General features: G+C 38.7%; 3 protein-coding genes across 3 annotated transcripts; all 3 read right to left on the bottom strand.

Annotated features, from left to right (window-relative positions):
* Positions 1-788: 788 nt before the first annotated feature.
* MDH (malate dehydrogenase) lies at positions 789-4,042 on the bottom strand. Its single transcript, XM_078573476.1, has 2 exons — positions 3,876-4,042; positions 789-2,153 (listed from the first exon to the last, which is right to left on the bottom strand). Exon 2 carries the CDS (start codon positions 2,150-2,152, stop codon positions 935-937), a length of 1,218 nt encoding a protein of 405 aa, XP_078429602.1. The 5' UTR covers position 2,153; positions 3,876-4,042; the 3' UTR covers positions 789-934.
* An 8,693-nt stretch (positions 4,043-12,735) lies between these two features.
* On the bottom strand, positions 12,736-13,902 carry LOC144701732 (transcription termination factor MTEF1, chloroplastic-like). The gene has a single exon (XM_078573475.1). The coding sequence runs from the start codon at positions 13,855-13,857 to the stop codon at positions 12,901-12,903; it is 957 nt and encodes a 318-aa protein (XP_078429601.1). The 5' UTR covers positions 13,858-13,902; the 3' UTR covers positions 12,736-12,900.
* A 6,393-nt stretch (positions 13,903-20,295) lies between these two features.
* On the bottom strand, positions 20,296-23,906 carry LOC144701731 (protein BOBBER 1-like). The gene is made up of 6 exons (XM_078573474.1): positions 23,348-23,906; positions 21,815-21,987; positions 21,696-21,744; positions 21,445-21,611; positions 20,548-20,631; positions 20,296-20,455 (listed from the first exon to the last, which is right to left on the bottom strand). The coding sequence occupies exons 1-6, from the start codon at positions 23,760-23,762 to the stop codon at positions 20,417-20,419; spliced, it is 927 nt and encodes a 308-aa protein (XP_078429600.1). The 5' UTR covers positions 23,763-23,906; the 3' UTR covers positions 20,296-20,416.
* Between the last annotated feature and the right edge of the window lie 994 nt (positions 23,907-24,900).

The following is a 24,900-nucleotide window of genomic DNA, read 5'->3' as shown; positions in this document are numbered from 1 at the left end:
GAGAGAGAGAGAACTATACTAGTTTATTGTTATGCACTCGAAAAATTGATTGGATAATTCATCGTGAATCATTGAAAGGCGACAGAATTTTTTTTAAAAAAAGAGAAGCAGATTCGTTTATTATCATGCCACCAAAAAAATTAGGTATTTATTAAACATGTCACTGAAGTACAGAAAATAAGGGGAAGTAATGAAAACACCAATGGTTTTTCTCATCAAATGTGTATTAAAAACTCAAGATACCGACAACAGTCTCTTCAATAATCAACAATAAAGAGATTAGAGAGGCAGACTAGAGAGAGATTATATAACTTGAATCATGCAAATATTATTCAGAATCATATCACCAATTTATATCTACTTCTTTAAAAACTTGTCCCAAAATAAAATTTAACATACTTCAAAACGATCATTAATATTATCAATTATACCAAAGACTCACCAAGAAAATAAATGAACCCCACAAATTAAATAGAGGCCTTAAAATGAAGGAGCTTCGGCTAAGCAGTCTTCAACAACCTCCACATAAGCACTCACCAAAGCTTCCACAAATTCCAATTCACAAAGTCCACTGTGGCTGGAATTCCCATAACACATGGCATTTTTTAAAATGTATTGTAATATTCATATCAATGGAAGTAGCTTTAAAAGGTAGATAAAGAGATATATAAATACATAGGTAGGTAGGTAGGTAGGTTGGTAGGTAGATAGATTTATAGGTAAATTGTTAGATAGTTAAATAGATAGGTAGAAAGACAGATCAATTGAGAGAGAGATAGACTGGGGGAGAAGGGCTACAACTGTTCTACACTTTATTCATTTTATTCAAGGAAAAGTGGTAAACAAATACGATCAATCCGACCAATTAAACGACGAGAGAGGAGAGACGAAGTGAGAGACCCTCGTACTAGCCGAGGCGCACAGACTATGTTTCCTACATTACTCCGGCCGCTTCTTGTTGCTTCTGGACAAAGCTGATGCCCTTCTCAATGCTGGCCCTGAGCTCCGGCTTCAGCGCCTCGAGAGCCTTGGCCTCGAACTCGGATAACCCCACGAGGTCAGAACTGATAGCGGCCTCCACGCCATGCCTCCCGATCTTCACCCTCGAAGCGAAGAACGGCAGCTCAGTCAGCTCCGACTGCACAAACACGCACTCGTAGACGTCCCCGTCGCCGTCCAGCGCCCGTAGCGAGGACTCCACGAACCGCGCTGCCGCATAGGCCATGGACAGCGTGGCCGAGCCGGCCCCCGCCTTCGCCTCCACCACCTCAGTGCCCCCATTCTGGACCCTGGCGGTCAACTCCTCCGCCTCGTCCACGGTCAACGTAACCGACGGCCGGGCCTTCGACAGCAACGGCAGGATGGTGGCCCCGGCGTGGCCGCCGACTACCGGCACGTCCACGTCGATCAGCCTGAGGTTTTTCTTCTGGGCCAGGAAAGTGTTGGCTCGGACCACGTCGAGGGTCGTGACGCCGAAGAGCTTCCTCGGATCGTAGACCCCCTTCTGCTTTAGGACCTCGGCGGCGATGGGGACGGTGGAGTTGACTGGGTTACTGATGACGTGGACGAAGGCCTGGGGGGCGTGGTCTGCAACGGCGGCGACGAGGGCTTTGACTATTCCGGCGTTGATCTGGAAGAGGTCGTCACGGGTCATGCCCGGCTTCCTTGGGACGCCGGCCGGGATGACGACTAGGTCAACGCCTCGGAGACAGCTGGCGAGCTCTGCAGGACCGGTGAAGTCAATGGCCCGGGCCGGAGTGTTGCAGTGGTTGAGGTCGGCGACTGTCCCCTTGACATTGGCAATGTCGTACAGATGGAGGGCCGAGATCAGCGGGGACATCTTCAGCAGCAATGCTAATGGTTGACCGATCCCGCCGGCAGCCCCGAGGACAGCCACCTTGAAGGTAGAGGCCCGCGGTTGGATGGGTTGGGTTGACCTCTGACTTGGGAAAGTTGCTCTTGCGTTGACTGAACGAAGTAGGCCGGCACGATTATGCGGGTCAATGCTGATGGAAGGTAAGGCCTTGAGTCCACAGAATGAGGTCAACCCCCTGGTCAACGCCACAGGCCGGGTCTTTGAGGTGGACCCGGTCTGGGCGCTAGATGACGGGACTGGATGGAGGGAAAGGGTCGCTGCCGTTGATGTGGCCATCCTTGAAACATTTGAGATGACGGAAATAAGAACATGTAGATTTTGTACCAGATCTCTATGCTAAAATTATCCAACAAGATCTTAGATTAGGATGCTATAAAACTCGTCATCAAGGCCAGATTTAGGGAAAAAAATGTAATTCAGATGTTGAACATGAGTGTATATCGCAGAAGAACATAAAATCGGAATTGATATTTGGGAAAAAGACTCAGATGAACAGTACGTTTCGCAGTTATCGTGAAAATAGAAAGTGACTGATTGATGACGTCAGAATTCATCATGAGATCTGGGAGGGAAAATTGCTGAACTTGTAAGCAAACCCCGAATTAAGAATAAAGGCTAGATTTTCAGACATTTGAACACGAAATTTAAAGTCCGAATAAATAAAATCAAAATCGATAACTGGAAAAAGACTAAGAAGAAAAGGTAATTGACTAGGATTTGACGAGTAGATATAGGAGGAAGAAGCCACTGAATGAATCGTTTCTACTCTCCTTGCGATCTCAGTGACTCCTCTTAAAGGAAATAAAACCAATGTTCATGATTTATTTCATCCCCAAACAAGTATCATCAGGTAAGTACAATCTATAATGATATTAAACCATATATGTCAACAAGAGTTCCTCTACTTAAATAAGTCTGGACCGGGAAGAAAATGTATCTAGGAACCCAACGGTAAATAAAAGAATCAAAATACGTCAGTGTATCATATGCACGAAAAAAACAAGCAGGAATACGTAAGAAAATATCACGAAATCCAAGTATTTTTCATTAAAAAACCATACACGAATCCAATATTAGAACGAGGCGGAAAACGTGAAGCCATATCACAAGAAATACAAAGAAGGTATCATCACGGACGCCGAATCTTTTCAAATGTTCCAAGGTCGTCCTCTTTTAGAGCAACTGAGCTGAATGCTCTAAAACAATAGCTTTTCGTTGCATCCGTCACAGAAACGAAAGTCCGAGATGATATTGTTAAGTAAGAACATTTTAGTAAACCACACAGGCATCCGAGCGTGAACTAGCTTGACCAAAAAAAGCTTTTTTTTTTTTGAACAATAAAAAAAAACTAAGTTTGAACAAAAAACTCAAATTATAACCTCATGAAAACAAAAACCAAGCTCAAACAAAACGAGCCCTTTGATAAGACCCAAAAATTTCAATTCTGCACTCAGAAACAAAAAAGCTCCGTCGATATTATATTGCCGAGCAAGAACATCGTGGGAAACCACAACGGCATCTGAACATGAACAAGTTAGAACAGAAAACTCAATTATTACCTCATGAAAGCATAAAATAAGCTCAAACGCAAAAAGCTAGCTCAGAAACACGCAGGAGTACGATTCGGCACCCCGAAACAAAGAAGCTCGTTCGAAATGATATTTTAAAACAAGAACATCTTAGTAAACCACACGAATCTGAACGTGAACTAGTTAGACCAAAAACCTTAAATTATAACCAAATGAAAGCATAAAATAAGCCCAAACACAACAAGCTCGCTGAGAAACACCCAGGAATCCGATTCAAAGATCGAGATGATATTGCCAAACAAGAAAATCTTAGGAAACAGCACAAGCATCTGAACGTGAAATAGTTTGAACAAAAAACCCAATTTATAAGCACATGAAAACAAAAACCAAGCTCAAACGCAACAAGCTAGCTCAGAAACACCCATAAATCTGATTCAGCAGCCAAAGAACAGAAAAGGTGACATACAAACCTGAAAATGAAAACCTAGAAACGAAGATCCCGCCTCCTCGATCTGCGACACGAAATCTAAACTAAAATCTCGCTTTCTCTTCTCAAATCCTTGCCCTTAACCTGCAAATTGTCTTGATTCTCTGAACGGACGGAAATGGCGAGGAAACAAAAAGCAGAGAAGTTAACAACAGAAGCCGCTGGTAAACGAACATATATAGCATAGCAGAAATGCCTAGCAATCCCCTAATACATCTGAATTATGTATATACCCCTTCCGAAATGGAAAAGCTAACAGTATTTTTTCTACGATTTAGTTAATATAAATTTAATCATTTAAATGCTAAATACGCTCTGCAAGGAACTTTTAAAATTGATAGAATATTCCTAATCATCAGATAGAATCTTTCGTCTCGGTTTTTTTTCTTTTAATTATAAATTAAATTAAAGTCCGGGATGGTCAAATTCTGCAGTCTCTGATATTTCCGGTGTGCTTTTAATTATTAATTTATTTGGTGGGTCCACAATGAAGTGGGCTTGGGATAGGTTAATGGGTTATTTGACTTGAATTTTAGGGCCAGGAGATGAATTTTCTTTCGTGTGATGTTAATTTTTTTTTGTTTGCTGCAGACTGCAAGTTTTTTTCCCACACTATTTTTTGGGTCTGCAATTCATTACTTGCTACACTCATCGTTCGCTGAAGAACATGCCCAGTAATCACTTATTTCAAGATTATTAAATACTTCATTACGGTTCCTTGCGGAGATGATTCTTACTCATCGCTTAAGTGAGTACGGGTTTTTGTTTTTACCGATTAAACTCCAAAAACCAACAACAAATTAAAACCCTATTTTTTAGCTCATCAATAATCATTCAGGACCCTTTGGTTTTGAAAATATCTGATTAAACATATTGATTTTAAGTCAAATAAATTTATGGATGGAGTTTACTTTTGTTGTGAAATTGTACGTAAATATGTTAATGTGTTTTTATCATTACTAAAAAAGATTGACCTTGATATGAACCCTCACTTACCATTAGATGTTGATATATACATAATTTTATTATTTTTATAATGATAAAAAACTTTTTGTTTACGTGAATCTAGTAGAAAATCTTATTTAACTTGAATTGAGAATTTATTAGATTATTTATGAAGGTAATGAACCTAATGTATGATAAACCAAATGGATAAACTAAAATTGATCTTGGAGACTAGCAAGCTCTCATTTTTTGTTGAAGGAAAAGCTAATGTGTTAGGTGATAATACTATGCATTTATATATTTCATTGATTTATAATTTATAAATAGAAACTATAATAACCTATTATATTATTCCTTAAAATTAATATTAATTAATTTAGCTGGCCAATGTATAGCCTACTTGGATTCAAGTAATTATTAAAAATTCAATTAATAATATAGCTTAGACCTAATTATAAGGATGGAGGTAGATGATATGAACGACACATTTATTACACTGGTTATGAATAGTCCGTTAATCGTGACGTGAGGACATTCACTCCAGCATTGTGAGGGTTCCTTGCTGGTGTGTGGGGCTCCCAATTCCATCTTGACAACTCAACTGTGTTTTAGAATTGTTGTTATATCTGAGCTAAGCATAATCTTATATCTAGCGTTTGCCCGTCCCGATACCGGTACCGGATGCCGGTATCGGGACGGATACCGTATTGGATACCGGAAAGTCAATTTTCCGGTATCCGTACATTCCAATATCCGTCTTGATGTCGGCATCCGTCTCCGTCTCAGGGGGGAGGATGACGACATCGGATATCGGTTGTGGATATTGGTTTTTGATATCCACACCGAAAGTATATTTAAAAATAATATTAATTGATAATTATTCAGCGATAGGTCAATTTATCGTGGGCCAGGGAGTCAGGAGAGAACTTTTTAAGAGGTAAGTCATCACATTTAATATATACAGCTACATATTTTTATTTTTTTCCATATGGGATAACTGGATTCAGGTTTGGTGTTAAATCTGAATCCCTTTATCCCATATGGAAGAATATAGAAATTTTCGCTTCTATTTGTTCCACGCTGTGATAATATATTAAATAATGACTAAATATTAGGGCCAACAAATATAGCGAATATGGGTTATAATATAATTTTACCGTTTAATATAATGTCGGATTCATTTAATATATACAAAGAAAGATTTCTAAATTCTTCCATGTGGGATAATGGGATTCTGAGTTTACATTAAACTTTGAATCCTGCTATCCCATATCGAAGAAAATAAAAATTTTAAACTCTATATATTAACTGAGATTCAAATAAAATAAAACCATTTGATCCGGATACCGGTTCCAATATCCAGATATCGAAAACCGACATCCGGCATCCTGTATCCGTCTCCGACATCCGGATACCGAAAAACCGATATCCGGTATCCGATACCCTGTTCGTCTTCACCCCCCGATATCCGATACCGATATCCGTCTAACCCCTTACAAACGGACATCGACCGATATCTGATATTCGATATCCAGCCCCGCCCCATTTTTTTGCGGATATCGGATATCGGTTGTCCGATACCGGATATCGGACGGATATTGGTTGGGCATTTGCTACTTAAATCCACAAGATGTCCTTCGTGTCTCGAGATTCAAGACCACTTTTACAATTATTTCATGTATCTACCTGGCTAAAAATTAGGTGTAATATATTAAGGGATTTGCATTGAACAATTCAATGAACTCTTTCTCTAAGAGCATCCATAATCTCTCCTTATCGACCACAAAAAGATTGTTACATGGTAAATTATCCCCTCATGGGGGGAAGCAATATATTTGATGTCCTAATGAAATATGTAATGTGCAGGAATGTTTGGAATAAATTTTTGAGGACAAGTGATCACTACATCATGATTTAATCATAATTCACCAATAATTGGATAAGTATAGGACTTTGGTATAAACACCAACATGAATAATATTGATTATGATTTATTTTAAGAACCCAAAAGAGTCAGAGGTGTGATTAGCTTCCATGCCATACAATTTGCTATGATCATAGGTTCAACAAGTCAAAATATCTCTAGGTTTTTTTTCTTACTAACAAGGGATATAGGATGTGATTAAGTGACAGAGGTTAAAAAGTTAGACTTCAAATCATGAGATACTACTAATTCAATTGATCCAGTTTTTACAGGTATCAGGATGTTTCTGACTGGCCACCCATAAAGGGGCTGTATTGGTTTCAGAGCCATATGCGAGGGAGATGAAATTGCCCTCAAATTCTTAAATAGAGAGGGCCTTTAGAATCATTTGAGAAACATATCAGCTTGATCAGAGATCACATGAGAGAGATATCAGCCTGGGAAAGGGATTTCAGAGGAGAGAGAAGTGCTTCCTAAATTATATTGTTATATTTGATGTCTCTCATTGTCTTTATGTAACCCATTATTATTTTTGTCTCCCGTGTTCTTTCTGTTTCTCACCTCATTTCTATAATCCTTTTCCTCACTTCTTGCTCAAATTATTCACCACAATATTTTTTCTCATTTTTAATTCATCTCTATACTTATGCATCCCCCTTGTACTTAATCTGACAGCTATCACTCATTTGTTCTTAATGGGTTGGATTTTCCTCGCAATTTTTCCTTCTCTCCATACTCTGACTTAGAATACTCAACCCCACAATTTCATTTTTCACCACTGATTATTACTTCAAATCATTCTTTTAATATACAACTCCATATCCTTCACCCCTCACTTCTTCTACCATCAACTTTTGAAGAAGATTATCACAATTTATATGAAATTCAACACCTAAATTTTAATCATTTTATAGAAAGATGCACTTCAATCTTAAAACTCCCAGATATTCGATAGTCATCTCTGTTTCAAGATATAAACTCCATTAGAGTCTGAAATTTAAACTCTTCTTCTATTTTATGCTCTACTTGAGTGTTCCTGAAACCAATAGGCAAAACCAAGGGTCAGGGATTGAACCAAAAACTCAGTCTACTTGATCGGATGATCAGATCATGAACTGTTGGTCCTGAGCATTCAAGAGACTTACATATCATATGATTTTTAGCTCTGATCGAGCAAAATCTTTCGTTCATCAATGTCCAACATCGAAAAATCTCTCTCCTTTATCTCTCTTTCTCTCACCTTCTCTTTCTCTCTCTCATTCTCTCACACTTTCTCTTTCTCTCTCGATGCATATATCTAGGTGGAAAGAAAGAGAGGGAGGGAGAGAGCCACTACTCCAGTTTAAGGCTAGTGGACAGGAGACAATAAGACGGATGGAAGTGTATTTTGGTCAGTGATTCGTCACAGAGTCTGCATTTTCATTCCATTCCCATCAAAGAAGATAAAAAGAACAGATGACTGAAAGGGAGGAGGATGGGTGAAAACTGAGAATGAACCACCAGTCCCTTATGACAGAATAGAGCAGAAGGCGCGATGAATTTTGTTCCATTTCCATTCCAAGGTCAAGGTTCGTGTTCATCAGTGTGGTTTCCTCTGATATCTAATGTTGGATAAAGCTCAAGACAATTTCAGATGCCAGTACTGGATATCGGACATATATCAAATGGATATCAAATATTTGCTGATGAGTAACTTCTTAGAATATTTTATCAAAAACATGACACTGCTTGTGAAAACATCAAATACAATCAGATTGAAGAGTCAACTTTGATCTAGAGCAAGTGATATACAATTAATTTTGAGTCTGTGGGCGAAAATAAATTTCCATGTCAACTTTGACCACTATGTATTCCTCCAACAATTCCAACCCATTTGATTTCATGGAATATTGGTTAACTAAATTAAAAATAATTAATATTATTCATATTAATTAACGCTTGTATGTATACACATTTTAAATTAGTTAAATTATATTTCAATATATCTTTTTGGATGTTGGAAAAACTGATATCTGACATCATCGTCTGGCCCCTGAGATGAAGGTGGATGGCAATATTGAGATGGATTTTCCTATTTATGATATTCGGTAGAGCATCTGTCCTGATATTGACATCCAATATCCAAGTCCAGATGGGCGAACATTAAGTATGGATGACAAACTGTTAAGGGACAGAGCAGATTGTTATCTGTTATCTGCAAGTAAGGTCTGCCATATGGCATCATCCTATCGGAAAATCCACCCTCCACATTATGGCCAAATTTCTCGGTCACTGATTGACACTCCTAATCAAAAGTTCTGGTTAATTGAAGTTATGGCTAAACAGAAGTTCTGGTTGATTGGCTCACGCAAAATATATCGGTTTAGGCAGAATAAGTTTTATCCATCAAGAATAAATCGGTTCAACTTTCAGAACTTTGCCGCGTTTAATTGACACTTAACAAGTCAACATCTTCATCAAATTTAATTGTACGAGACTACATAATATCCAGTATCTTAATGCAGAACAGTTGTATTCCGTTGTTTTAATGGATTTATTTTCTTCTTAGCTAATATTAGTAGTTTTGTTCCAACCTATCTTATATTTATGTCCCCATTGCCTCTATGAGAACTCTTTCTTTGTGGAAATCATCTAATAACTCTGTCTTTGTGGAAATCATTTAAGAACTCTTTCTTTGTGGAGCATGTTTACTCTGAAACCAAGGGAAACAATTGCATCTTGACAATTCAAACATCATTGTAGAATTGTTGCTGCATCTGAGCCAAGCATAATTTTATATCTCAAAGACTTCCTTGGTGTCTCAAGTCTAGGACCACTTACACAATTATTTAATGGATCAACGTGGTTAAAATTTGGATATAAAACCATTAAGGGATTGATGTTGAAGGGTTCTATGAAGTTTCTCTAAAGAGCACCCATCACACCTCCTTATCAACCACGAAATGATGGTTACATCATAAGTCAAACTCATCATATGAGGGCCACAGATAATCCTATTCGAGCCATATATTAGATGTCCTTATGAAATATGTTATGAATAGGGATGTTTGGAATATATGTTTGAAGATACATGATCACTACATCATAATTCACTTATCACTGGATATGTTCTAGGACTTCGTTATAAACATTGATATGCACAGTAGTGAATATGATTTATTTTAAGAAGTTAAAATAGGCATTGAAGTGTGATTAGCTTTGATGCCATATAATTTGATCTGATCATAGGTTCAACAAGTCTGAATATCACTAGATTTTTTTTTCTTACCACCAAGGGAGATAATATGTGATTAGTTGAGAGAGGTCACAAATTAGGGTTAGAATCATGAGAAACTATTGATTCAATTGATGTAGTCTTAATAGGGTCTTGTATATGCATCAAGATGTTTCAGACTAGCCACTGATAGAGGGTCTGTATCGGTGTCAGAGTCAAATGCAAGGGAGTCGCCATTGGACTCAATCCTTAGTATGAGAGGACCTTTTGAATCATCTGAGACTAATCTCAGCTCGAAAACAGTGATCATTTGTCAGAGATATCAGCCTGGGAAAGGGATTTTGGAGGAGAGAGAAGCTCTGTCCAAAGTCTACTGTTATAATTTGGATGTATCTCACTATCTCTATGTAACCTGGTCCTATTTTCTCTCTCACATTCTCTCTTTTTCTTACCTCATTTTTCTCATCATTTTCTTCACTTGTTGCACAAATTCTTCAACTGGTAGTCCTGATTGTCCAATATACTTGACATATCCTGATATCTTAGTTCTGATTAATCAAAAGCTTTTATTGATCAACCTCGAACATCAAACAATCTGTCCTCTTTATCTCTCCTTCTCTCCCACTTATTCACTCTCTCTCTCTCTGCTTATATATCTGGGAAGAGAGAGAGGGTGGGAGCCAATACTCTGGTTTAAGGCTCGTGGACATAGTTGTTCTTTCAGTCACTTGTTCTTCACATAGTTGGCTGTTTCATTCCATTCATGTCCAAAGTGCCGGAAAGAACAAATGACTGAATGGACGGACCACGGTTGAAAACTAAGAATGAATCACCAGTGACCTAAGACATACCAGAGTGGAAGGCATAATGATTTTTGTTCCATTTCTGTTTCAAGGTCAGAATTAGTGTTCATACTTCTGATTTCTGCTGATATCTGATATCAGACAATCAGATACTCGGATAAAATTGAGACAATTTCAGATGCCAGTACTGGATGGCAGACATATATCAAATGGATATCAAAGATTTGCCTGATATCGTTTATGTGGACCGATGTCGAATGGGTTAGAGCAGAGGCAGATGACTACTTTCTTAGAACCTTTATTGAAAGCAGAGTACTGCTTGTGAGACCATCTATACATTAAGATTGACCAGTCAACTTTGATTTTTAGAGCACGTGATATCTATTGAATTTTGAGTCTTGGCTGGGCAAATAAATTTTCGTATTGAGTTTGACCTTAAGGTATTCCTCAATGCTTCCAACCCACTTAATATTAATTAACTAAATTAACAGTAATTAATATAATTCACATTTATTAATGCTTAAATGCATACTTCCATGTATGTTTTAGGCATTGGACAAATTGACATTGGAGACTGATATCCAATATCATCGTCCAACCCCTGAGATGAAGGCAGATGCCAACATCAAGATGGAGAATGACATAATGATATTGGATTTTCCAATTTACGATGATGTCCAATAGAGCATCTATCCCAATATCGGCATCCAATATCTAAGTCCATATGGGCAAAAATTAAGTATGGATGACAAATTGTAAGTGACAGAGCAGATTGTTATTGGTTTTCGACAGCGAGTCAGGTCTGCCGTGTGTCATCATCACCCGATTGGAAGTTTGACCATCAATATTTTGGCTCCATCGCTCTGCCACTGATTGGCTCTCCAAATCGAAACAGATGTTCCGGTTGATTGGGTCGCACAAACTTTTGAAGGTTTTTATTGAAAAAAAAAATTATATCGGTTTAGTCAGAACAAGCAGTATAAATCAAGCAATAAATTGGTTTAACTTTCAGAACTTTGGGGCGTTTAATTGACACTTAAAAGTGTTCATCTGTATTTGTTATTGGATATTTGAAAACAAGTCAAATATCTTCATCACATATCGTATGAGACTGTTTATTATCCAGTGTCTTAATGCTGAACAGTTGTATCCCGTTGTTTTAATGGAATTTATTTTCTTCTAAGCTAGTATTAGTAGTTTTGTTCCAACCTATCCTACATATATGTACCCATTGCTTTTGAAAGATTCTGACATTTATCGGCAATGATAAAACATAAAAAAATAGTTGTCTTGGCGATGAAGACAAAATAATGTTTTGACCAAAACACGCTCGTACCCCACTTGGCCAAAAATAGATTGAAGTGTGTATTTACATAAACCGGAAAAAAAGATCAAGAAACTAAGGAAGACAGCACAAAGAATCCGTCAGAAAAAAACTCAAAAGAAAATGATGCCAAGGACTAGAAATTGACTTTAAAAACCTGATAAAAATCTACCAAATGCCCATCCAATATCTAAACAACTGGAAACAACGATTCATGAGGAAGTCGTACTGTTTACTACATGATGTGCTATTTTCACCTCCCACAATCACAAAACAGCCAGTCGTGCATTGGAAATTTTCATTTATCCTTTTTTTTTTAACTTTTGAAGTCTGTCGTAAGGCAAAATTCAAGAGTCCATTAAGGATGAAATCTCGAGATAAGATGATATTTCTGAATTCCCGGAGACTCAATTCATTAAAATTGCTCAATAGCAGCAAGAATCCTCCAAGTTGATCATTATACAAATAATAACAAAACCAATACATAGTAGAAAAAATGATTACCTTCAATAGACGAGTTGATCCTCACTAACTTCCTTCACATCAATGCAACAGCGATGAAGATCAAAGATCAGCAATAATCCTCAGACTTGGGCACTTTGCAAAGAACAAAACCCAATCCAACACAGCACATAATTCACAAGATAAATATCCAAATAAATATTTCTTTTTCTCAAAGAACTGAAGCCTCAAAGAACTTTTTACACCCGTAAGAATCAAGAACTAGCAAGAATCCTCCGAGCAGAATCGATTAAACTATGTACAGCCCTGTACAAAATCCATCAAATCCCATGATTTTCAGAGTCTTTCATCCAACAATCTAAGCCGCATCTCAACAAGCCTGTCATTAAACTCCCCATCGCTGACCTTGAGCATGTCGGCAAGAGGCATATCCCCAAACCCATTCTCCACCAATCGCCGGTGCCTCGGCTTGATCTTCCCCTCAAGACTGAACGAAAAATACTGCGGAAAATCCTTCAATTCCGCAATCTCCCTTCTCATATCCTCAACCAAATAAGCCACCTTGGGGCGGAAATTCCTCTCTATACTGAAAGTAAACAGCCCGGGAGATCTCAGCACCATCTTCGCCGCTTCTCTTCTGGAAAAACCCAGATTTTGAATGTACTCAAGCTTGGGAATTAGCGTGCCTTCGACGCTGGAAACGAGCAGAAGAGTGGTTCTACAGGAAATTCGGTGGTTTCCGACGAAACCCAGTTGGCGGAGGAAGAGGAGAGCAGGGCGGAGCTGGGAATCGACGCTGGAGACGAGGAGACGAGGGCAGCGGAGAACGGCTAAGGGAAGATCCTTTCTGGGGAGACCCACCGGGCCAAGAAGGAATCGGAAGACGGGGAGAAGATGGGTTTGTGGGTCGCAAGTTAGAAGTTCTGGGTGTCTGGAGAGGACTCTTCCGGCGCCAGAATGGGTCGAAGGGAGGCCCATGGAGGAGAGGAAAGCCGCGAGAGAGTGGAGAGAAGAGAGGGGGAAGGAACGGAGATGTGGGTTTCTCGAGAGGGCTTCTGAGGAGTCGATTCCCAGAGTTTCTTCCAAGTAGAGGAGTTTCTGGCGGAAGAGAAGGCCGGGGTTTGGAGAAGAAGGGGAGGTGGGTTTTGGAGGGGGGTGGTGGAGCGCGGCTGTGGGGGTGAAGCGAGCGTTGAGAAGGTGGTGGGGGGTGGGAAGGGAAGAAGGGGGTTGGTGGGTTTTGGAGAGGAGGGGGAGGGAGTGGGGAGGGAGGGAGTTGGGAGGAGTCAGCGCCATTGGAGGAAGGAAGGAAGGATGTGGGGGGGAAGGAGAGAGTTTTTCTTTCTTATCTCTCTAGGAACGTACACTATTCTAGCATAGAGGTTTTGTTTTGTAAGCTATAGTTTAGTCCACATTTAATTGAGTTGGTGAATAAATGTTACTCAAGTAGACTGCTTGTTCTGTTCTGTTAGTTTTGTTTTTGTTACTCAAGTAGACTGTTCTGTTTTTGTTTTTGTTTTTGGTGAATAAATGTTACTCAAGTAGACTGTTTGAAACGAACAAAAATTTCCTCAAAGGAACCGCACAGGGCCTTGTTGTTTGTTTTGTTTTTTTTTTCAAAAACAAACAAAATTCGCACATTCGCACATTCGCACAAAACTAGAAAAAAAATCGCACAAAGCGAACAAAAGAACCGCACAAGGGTCTGTGCGATGTTCTGTTTGAATTCGTTTTTGTTATGTTCGAAAACTGAACAGAATGAACGATTCGCACAAATTCGCACAAATTCGCACAAAAAGAACAGAACAAACAATTCGAACAAATTCGCACATTCGCACAAAACTTAGACATGGTCGTTATGTTCTTTTTGTGCGAATTTGTGCAAATTGTTCGTTCTGTTCGGTTTTCCGAACAGAACAAAAATGAATTCGAACAGAAATAACACGGACCCGTGTGCGGTTCTTTTGTTCGCTTTGTGCGAATTTTGTTCTAGTTTTGTGCGAATGTGCGAATTTTGTTAGTTTTTAAAAAAGAAAAATAACAGAACAAAGAACAAGGCCCTGTGCAGTTCTTTTGTGCAATTTTTTTTTTTCATTTAAAAAGAACAGAACAGAATAACCATGTCTAACTGTAACCTATAGTTTAGTACACATCTAATTGAGTTGGTGAATAAGTGTTACTCAAGCTTGGATGTTTTGTGCATTTAAGTTGGTTAACATGTTATCTCACAAAGTAGGATATATGAAATTCGGGTTTTTTAATTTTTGTACTCTTCACTTGCTCTGAGCTTTTTTAATCTATAGTTTCGGCCAGATTTCATGGAGTTGGTGAATAAATACAACTCAAGCTGGGAGGTTTTTTGTTTATTTTGAGGTGGGTTGGTTGACATTGTTGGGTTCTAATGCCTCGATTTAGATGAAGAACTCAAAAGGATTCACTACGAAGTACTTAATGGAATCATGAGGGCGTCAACAAAATATTAAAATGAATCACATGTGCACGGATTGCATTTGTGATTTCTTGGATCCTCGAGCAAGACGAGTTGAGATGCTCATGTGTGCAGCCTCTAGACATAGCCACACATCCATTGCATGTCAAATCTCCCTCTTTGCCTTGATGAGCTCTGTTCACTCTCCTCTCCGCCATCGTGGTTATGCCATCCTGATCACATCGAGAGTGGATATGAGCTAAGGGGAGAACGGAGAAGAAGTGGGAGGCCCCTTAATGTACTCTTTTCACTAAAGGGCACCGCTATCTATCCTTTGTGTGTCCACACAAACGACTACGGGACCGCCATAATCATCATATGAGTGATGATTATAGTACTATTCTATCTGGAGACGTTGATGTCCTTCTCAAGTATTCTTTGAATATGAATATATAGAACACATACTTAAAGCCTAGTGATCTCCGTATTATAAACTCATCATAATTCATTAAGTCCGATCATGTATTCATGTACTTCATTATAAGCATCACATATTCACTATACTGAATATGTTATATCAATAAACATGGAACAATATATGGAATGTGTGATTGGCTTGCTGACATGTTTTTCCATTGGACATGTTTTCTCGGAAAGTAGAATAGATTAAGTTTAGTTTTATAAATTTTTAGTCTCCATTGGCTCTGAGCTTTTTAACCTCTAGTTTAGGCCAGATTTGATCGAGTAAGTGAATAAACACTATTCAAGTTGGGAGGTTTTGGATATATTGGGGGGATTGGTTAACCTATTTTATCATCAAGTAGACTAGATTAAAGTTAAGTTTTATAAGTTTGTAGTCTTCACTGGCTCTAAGTTTTTTAACCTATATTTTAGGCCAGATTTGATGGAATTTGTGAAATATTTTGTGAGGTGAATGAAAAGATTGACAACTAAGGAGACAAAGAAGGTTATAGATGTTGGGTTCTACATGCCTACATATGGATGAAGAAATCAAACATTTAGTTGTGGAAGACTTAAACAGAGTCAAATGACATCATTACAATCATTGAAACGAAGTACCTTTGCATGGATCGCATCCGTGATTTCTTGGATTGCGGAGCAAGACGAGTCGAGCTGCTCAAGTGTGCATCCTCTAGAAATATCCACGCGATCCTCAACACGTTGGATCTCCTCCTCCTTGTTGACGAGCTCTGTTCAATCTTCGTCGCCGTCGTTACACCATTGCGATCGCATCAGGAGTGGAGAGGAGTCATGGGGAGAAGGGAGAAGAACGGGAAGGCCCCTGAACAATTCTGGCCTGGGTAAATTTTGTTCAGTGCCTTCTCCAATTTATACTAAGTGGGTATTTTTCATAAAAACCTAAGTATGTCTTTTGACGTCCAAAAGACCATTTGCGTGTGACCCTCTAGGCCCATGTATCAGTCTATTAACGACTCGAGCGACCCAATAACCTTTATTGGCCTTCTAAATTAATAAACTATATCATCATATAGATTAATTAATGTCGTATCGATTTAATCCAATCGATAGGTTGAGTCTCCAACACGTGGGGTGCCAAGCTACACCTCGTGCTCTAGAAGATACAGAGGAGTGTGTATCGACTCGCTCATGGAACTTGTTTGGCTTCAGTTACCTTGTACATATAGTCCCGCATCCACTTGACGCCCCTAGGATGGCTTAGCGTATGGTTAACTATCAAACCCTAAAAATTGGTCATCCGAGTTAGTACAGATGCATTTAGAAATCATCGGAGAACTCTTCTCCAATATTTTACTGCCCTGGCCAAGGACTTCATCTCATCGTCTTCCTTGAGCAGTCACCTCTTATACCGAGATTGGACGATCGCATCTTGACCACTCAATCATCTTTGTGAACTTCTTGATGCACCTGAACTAAAATTGTTTAAAATCCCATGATTAGAGACTCGTATATCATAGTCAAAGTAAAACTGTCCATCCACAATACATCTTTGCTGTCTCAGGTCTAAGGATGACTTACACAACCGTGATGTAAATCTACCTGATTGACAGTTTGGTATAATACCATTCAGGGATTTGTACGGATCAATTCAGTGGACTCTTTCCACTAAAGAGCACCCACTATCTATCCTTAGTGTTTCCACACTAATGTCTACGGGACCGGCCATACTTTTCATATGAGTGAGGCTAGATAGTGTTATTCTATCTAGATATTTTGATGTCCTTCTCGAGTATCCTTTGAATATGAATATTTAGAACACATGCTTAAAGACTAGTGATCTCCGTATTACAATCTCATCATAATTCACTAAGTCCGATCATGTATTCAAGGACTTCATTATAAGCATCACATGTGCACTATAATGAATATGTTCCATTAATGAACAAGGAACGAGACATGGAATGTGTGATTGGCTTGCTGGCCACATATATTTCCATCGTTAGACTGAATGCAACTTGTGAAATCATTTTTTTAAAATATAAGATGTTGGGTTTTATTTGATGAGGAAACAATGGAATACACAAATTTTGGTGCAGTTGAAGATTCTTGGTCATAAAAATACCTCTATAGTCCATTGTTTGTGTACCCAGTCCTATTTCAAGAAGATTAAAGAGGGAAGGGGAAATCAAATGGCTTCTCCCACAAATATTGGGATACTCTTAGCAACCTTGTACTTTCTAATCCACTCATTAACAAATGCTTCTGAAAGTAATATATTTATGAAAACCTATTTTAATTGGCTTCGGTAAAAACCATTTTATTAGGCTTTGAAGGGAAAATCAGAGGCATTTAAGCCTTGTATAGGGACCAGAGGTGGTTAAGTCTTGTATAGGGTCCCGTGGTACTATAATGAGTTTCATTTGACCCCAATCTAGGTTTTAGGAACCGAGCTTTGTTTCTGGAACCTCCACTAAAGGATTTCCGTCCCCATGAGATTATTAGGCATGGTATCGGAATAAATCATCTACTGGATCCATTAAAGGCATTGAAATTATCTGGAGAATGGATATTTACTTTAGATGCGACTATTGGAAATTGATAAAATGTGATTACATTCAAAATTTAAATACAAAATCATAATGCACCATTCATAATCTATAAAGTGTATTTCATTCATTTGATACACAATTTTCATTGTGTGGATCTACTTAGAAGCTCAACTCAGCAATTTATTGTATCACATAATATATTCTGATCGTCTAAGAAAAATTCTATTTTTCTTAAAATAAAATTAATATAGGTGTATAGAAAGAGAAAACATTGCGGACAAACATGCGGTCTGTGCCTATAGAATGAATGCTTTGTCACAAGTTCAAGAAAAAAATTGTGAAAATATAGTGTAAAAATATTAAATAATATACTTCTGTATCCTCTTAAATGATTACATGTATTGTGATGATATATTGTTTAAATTATATTAAGTCAAAATTTTAAAGCATAACTTAGGAAAGCTTGCATTCGTCATTCATGCTAAAATTTTATAAATGAAGAGCCCTAAATCATTTCGTATTGGTCATACTATTTTTCATTTTCTCCTTTAAATCTCATAATCAAAATAATGGAAACCTTTAAACTGAATTTAACCCATTATACTTATTTTATACATAATATGGCTTCTATGATGTATACTTTGTTATCGTCCAAAAATTTTGGGTGTTTTTTGCTTAGATAAAGGGTGAATGAGGTAGGATACACTTCAACTACATTACATAGAGTAATCAGTTTTAACTAATATTATACCTAAACTACCTTAATTTATGTGTGGTGATATGAAGTGCCGAAGCATAACTTATATGGGAGTATGTCTTCAAAAAAGGGTAAAAATTCTACGCAGTAACTGATACTTTATGGATACAAGTGGGACAAATTTATTTTATTGTCACACCAAGTAAGCATATAACATTGACTGATGCTACTGCATTATAGATCAGATAAACAGTACATTTAGGCAGATAAATAAGAAACAAAAGTTCATATTATTATAAAATCCAGGTGAAACAACAGTCTGTGATCTAAAGCTAGAAATTAGCTTGCTATAATTTCCGTCATTTTTAAAAAGTTAGGAAACTCAAGAGCTAAGCCCTCAGAAAAAAAAATCCAGTTGAAAATTTTAGGCCTGCGACTTCAAAGTTTGTGTTCGTAATCAAGTGATAATAAGATATTATTTTAACGTACCTAATGCTAATTTTATGTGAATCATATCCTGAAGTCAAATCACTAAAGTAATCATGATATTTTTATAATAATGATATTTAAGCATCAAAGCATCCTCTCAACCGATATAAAACTCTCAGGAGACTTAATATGAACATCTTCCTATTATTTTAGTTTTCAAACACCTAATGCTAGTTTTATGTGAATCACATCATAGGGTAAAATGACTGAACTCATCATGATATTTTTAGAATAATGATATTTAAGAATCAAAGCATCCTCTCAACCAATATAAAAATTTCAGGAGACTAAATATGGACATCTTCCACTTGTTTTAGTTTTCAAATACTCGAGTCTCATCGTTTGAAAATTGTTTTTGCATGTTCCCATCCAAAGTGCTACTACTGGTTTGCTTTCTATTGTTATATTTATAAAGAACTTCATAAGTTCTTATACAAGAAAGTATGTCTTATTGGAGCTTTATTTTTGTGAGAAATTGACATTGGCCATTTATAATAATAGTTAATTTTTTCTTCCTCACGCATTCAAAGACACAAGCCATCGCATCTAATTTCTCTCTCTTGTTCATTTGTGTTGCTTTAGCTAATTTCAATGGGTATTTTCAACAGCTTTCCTACATTGTCTTCTTGATCTTCCAAGACTCATGCCCATAAATTTTGACAAAAATTCCATTCATCAACCTTTCCCTAGTATAACTTTCATCCGTTTCTCTACCTACATAACAAGAAGGAGACATGCCCTCTCCCCTTCACTTGATGATTAACTCACTGTCCTGTTATTTTTCTCTTCCCTTGCCTAAGATTTTCCTTTTCTCAAATTCTTTTCTTCAATCTATCATGTTACCCAGCCGCCCCATGGGTCTACTTAAATACACCTAACATTGGTATGACTAGACACTCCTAATAAATTTTTTTTATTTGAAAATTACACTCCTAATAAATTAACTAAGCCAACACAGTCAAGCAAACAGGTCAGAAGGTTGGTCAAGCTAGGGTTCTATCAACCAACCCTAAAGAACCAGACTAGGGTCATGCCTAATTCTACTTTATTCTCACCAATCTACGCAAAGGAATTTTAAAAAAAGGAAACAAAAGGATCATAGAAAAAAAAATACCCCAATGGTCAAAATCTTGGGCACCAAGAAGAAGAGACATTCATATCCACTCAACCCCAAACTATGTTTTGTTCTTTGATAAATGTCTGGTGACCAAGAAACTGAAAAAGGCATAGAGACTCTTTCAAAGGGGTTTTTCATGCGAGCTTGGCCCGGGAGAAGTCCATCTCAGGGTGCTGCAACAAAGAAAAAAAACCCAAAACACCACCGGTCAGCAAAATACAGATTTTTAGGGTTTGAGTTAGGGTTTGATTCAGAGAAATAAAACCTCTGCCATGAACTTCTTCAAAATCTCCTGTTTCTGAACCTCGTCCGAAGTGGGCAGGCCCATCGACTTCTGCCTCTGATCAAACTGCCATAAGTAGAGAGGGGGAATAAGCAAAGTACTCCAGGTGATGATTGTGAGAAATCGCCTTAATTTGAAAAAGAAATATCGTAACACCAAGCATATTACTTCATTGGTAGATTGCGTATATCTTCACGATGACGTCATTAATTATCAGGAAAGTTTAGCATGCAAACATACAAGTGGGGATCTCCCTGATTGAGTAGATGTTTAACTGAATGGATATCAATGTTGAAATAACTAAACCACTTTATGTATGTATAATTTGATGAAAAAAAGCCGTCACAATGATAGAGAGGAAGCAACCCAAAGTTCATAATCCTCCAGATGAAGATGACCAGCTGTCACTTAAATGTACGAAAAATCCTAAAGGTGGGCCGATACCTTCATTGGTAAACTGCAGATAGATTGATCAAATAGATGGAGGTTTCAGTGAGGACATAAATTTGTGTAACTAAATTTTCGGCAAAATTCAGCAATTAAATAAGAAGGTCATATTTCAGTGATTGAGTAGATGTTTGTATCAAACGATATCTATAGAGATATATTTAATCAGTACTTCTAAATAAATCTATATTTGATTCTAATTGAAAATAAAATATCCAACCATCATAAACAGGTACGAAGGAAATAAGACAAAGTTCATAAACCTTCCAGAGATGCTATAATATTATTCATGTTTGATTTTATTTTAAAGGGAATAAGCTTAAGTTCATAAAGTTCTACCTATATCTCTATCTCTATTATTGATGTTCGATTATTTTTGAAGATTATTCAAGTTTGATGTTATAATATTTACGTGAATATGAAAACACTGACCATCATTTTCTCCACAGTCTGGCGGGTTTCAGGGTCCAAATCTGAGAGCTTGCTGGATTCTGGCTCTACTTTCTGGGTATCAACTTCTGGCTCACCCACAGTGACACACTTCCACCATTCCATCTGATTTTGTTTGGTCAGGAGCACAGAAATCGCTCTCCCATCCTCTGTTCACGCATCCATCAATTATCAAACCAAGTTTCATCGCTTCAAAAACTATAAAAAAAGAATAATAGAACTAGGATGCCCACCGATGCTCCAGAAGCAGTCATCTGGCCTCACTGGTTTGTGAAGAACGCCCTAAAAGTTATACAGTAAGTAAACTTGAAGAGCAGTAAAAGTGGGGACATGGTCAAGAGAAACCTCTTACATCGATTATTGGGGGCTGTCCTTTCAGGCCAACCTTTAGATGGTTCTTCTTTATGTCATAGACAATAAATCTTGATTTTGTGCCCGCGGGAACGGGAATGTTGACAGTGACTTCTTGCAAAGTTTGAGTCCAGGAGTACTCGTCCAAATCCAGACCATTCCCAGAATTTGGAGCTGAACATGAAGCAAAATCAAAATCAAAATGCGGAGATAAAAATGAAACATAGAAAAATTATGGAACCTTTAGAAGGATAGTGAAAACGACATTCTCCTTAAAGTATGTATCCTTTCACTTTTTTAAAAATAAAAGTATCCATCTAATTTTTTGCAAAACTAAAGACATGTGAATTCATGAACACCTTTCTTAAAAAAAAATGAGCACCGACGAAGCTGCAGATGATGTGACACACCAAGAATTCCGTTCAATTATTAACCCTACCCAGTCTGTTAAATATTTTGGCCCCTTAGACTCCCAATTCCACTTTTCATCCAGTTTTCCATGGATCACAACTTAAAAAGTCCTTAGGACCTAAATTTTTTTTGCAACCTCTCCCTTCTTTTCTAACTTCTGAATGGGAATGGCAGGTTACTCAAGATGACAGTCTCCAAGTTCAGAACACATCCCAGGGGCAAGAGGTATAACTAAAATGGCAAAATCTTCCAACATACGAAGCTAATGGGAACAAGCAGAACGCTTCCAGAATTCTTTCCCTCACTGCAAGCTTGATTACAAGATTCATCTGCACAAAGAGAGTATTGATACGAACCACTTCTTTTAAAAGAATTACCAAAGAAGGAAAAGAAGGCTCGGTCAATGAGAAGATCCGGGAGGGTATAAATAAAGCACAAGCCAGGAGGAGGGGTATTGAATATCTGACTTCAAGAATCAGTTGCAGACTACAATTGGAGGCCGGGGAGCCGGAGCAGGCCTGCAATCAAGAAGAGGGGAAAGCTTGATCCTTGGGATCTCTGATCTATCCACATTATTACATCTACCCCATTCCCTCTCTGCCATCTCTTCCTCTCTGTCATACAATCTGGATATTTTGAAAGTTTCCACATCTTTCTATATGGAATACCATTGATTTCCTTCAAGATTTACATCATCCAAAAGTTTTGTGCTGTTTAAAAAACGGAAGAAATAACAAGGCATTTAATCAGTGTCCCTTGTAATTAATCGAAGAGAAGCCATGTTTTCCCTACTAGAACACTAAAAAAATACTAACCAGCTGGATGTCGGAGTACAAGAAGAAGAGGCGAAAGAGATGCAGATTGAAAATGAAATACAAAATGAAACTTTCAAAACAAATAACATATTTCCATTCTTCCATTAACTTTAAAGACATCAGCGTAGTTATACCAGAATCTACGAATTCCAAGCTCAAACATTAAGCTTCAAGAACATAAAAACAGTAGAATAAAAACGATTCCAATCACAAGAATCAATGAACGACGAACCAGTGAGCGAAATCAAGAAACAAAGCCACAGAAAAAAAAATCAAGATTCGACCAACAAATGCAGACCAACAGTTACCTCTCACATTCGAAGTGCCGGCGTCTGAATCTTTCTCCACTGCGGTTTTGCCATCGCCCTTTTCTTGCAAAACAGTACCATCTTTTCCTCCAGACGACGACGTCTGAGCGGAAATCGGTGCCGAAACTGGGGCGGAAGTCGAAGAAGACGGTGCCCTCTTCTCCGAAGCAGATTCCTTCGAAGCCTTAGCCTTAGCTGCGGTAAGAACAGCGACTAGATCCTTGTAGCTGGATTCAGATTTGAAGCAATCCGATTTCCGGCTGAGGAAGTCTGCGACGAGCTCCAGAAGGCCCTTTGCCCCCTTCCTCGAGAGTATGGGCTGCAGGATCGCCTCCAATGGCGACGCTTCAGATCCGCCCGACGTCGTCGCGTTCCGCTTGGTACCCTCTTCCTCTACCTCGGAGATGATCGCCATTCCGACGAGCTTCGGCTCCAAAATCGAATTTTGCGAAATGGGTTGCAAGGGTTTTGCTCGTAGCTTTGTAGGAACGGAGAGGGAGAAGGAGAGAGAGTCTCTGGAGCACTCCGGAAGGTTCTAATGTAAGCCTGAGTTCTATACTGGCTTTCTCTGAGTTATACATATACTGTTTCAGTTCATAGAGAAAGAGAAGAAATCCCCCTTAAGGGCAAGTTTGCAACTCATTCTGTGGAAATTAAGAGATCAAAAGAGCTTGATTTTTATTTATTGATGTTTTTGTGGGGGAGAATGCATGGCAGTATATTACCAAATCGTCCGGGATGTACATAATGGACTGGACAGGACGAAGATCGTTGCGTCTGACATCTGGAATCAGTGCAGGGACGGGGACGGATGGGACGAAGATCGTTGCGTCTGACATCTGGAATCAGTGCAGGGACGGGGACGGATGGGACGAAGATCGTCCCGGCTGACATCTAGAATCAGTGCAGGGATGGGGACGGACGGGACGAGGATCGTCCCGTCTGACATCTGGAATCAGTGCAGGGACGGGGACGGATGGGACGAAGATCATCCCGGCTGACATCTGGAATCAGTGCAGGGACGGGGACGGACGGGACGAAGATCGTCCCGTCTGACATCTGGAATCAGTGCAGGGACGGGGACGGACGGGACGAAGATCGTCCCGTCTGACATCTGGAATCAGTGCAGGGACGGGGGCGGGCGGGACGAAGATCATCCCTGCTGACATCTGGAATCAGTGCAGGGACGGGGATGGGATGGTTTTTTCATCCCAGGATGAAAAAATCGTCCCGTACGCGAGGTTGGATGAAAACCTGGACGAAAATTCGTCCCGGGACTAATGGACAGAACGGTTTTCGTCCAGTCGGACGAAAAAACCGTCGCCTCAGGAGGTCTCGGACGATGGACGGTAAGGGATGGACGGAAATTCCGTTGTTCGTCCTGGGACGAATTTCTGTCCTGGTTTTCGTCCAACCTCGTGTAGGAGACAATCTTTTCGTCCTAGGACGAAAAACCGTCCCGTCAGTGTCCCTGCACTATACTTGGCATTTCAGAGAATGATTTAGTTTTCGAGGTATAGTTGGTTGAATATGTGTTCTAGGATCAAGGAAGT

This window comes from Wolffia australiana, chromosome 4 (genome assembly GCF_029677425.1).
Source record: "Wolffia australiana isolate 7733 chromosome 4, ASM2967742v1".
In the NCBI taxonomy this organism is placed as follows: Eukaryota; Viridiplantae; Streptophyta; class Magnoliopsida; order Alismatales; family Araceae; genus Wolffia; species Wolffia australiana.
This window is presented reverse-complemented; position numbering and strand designations above follow the sequence as displayed.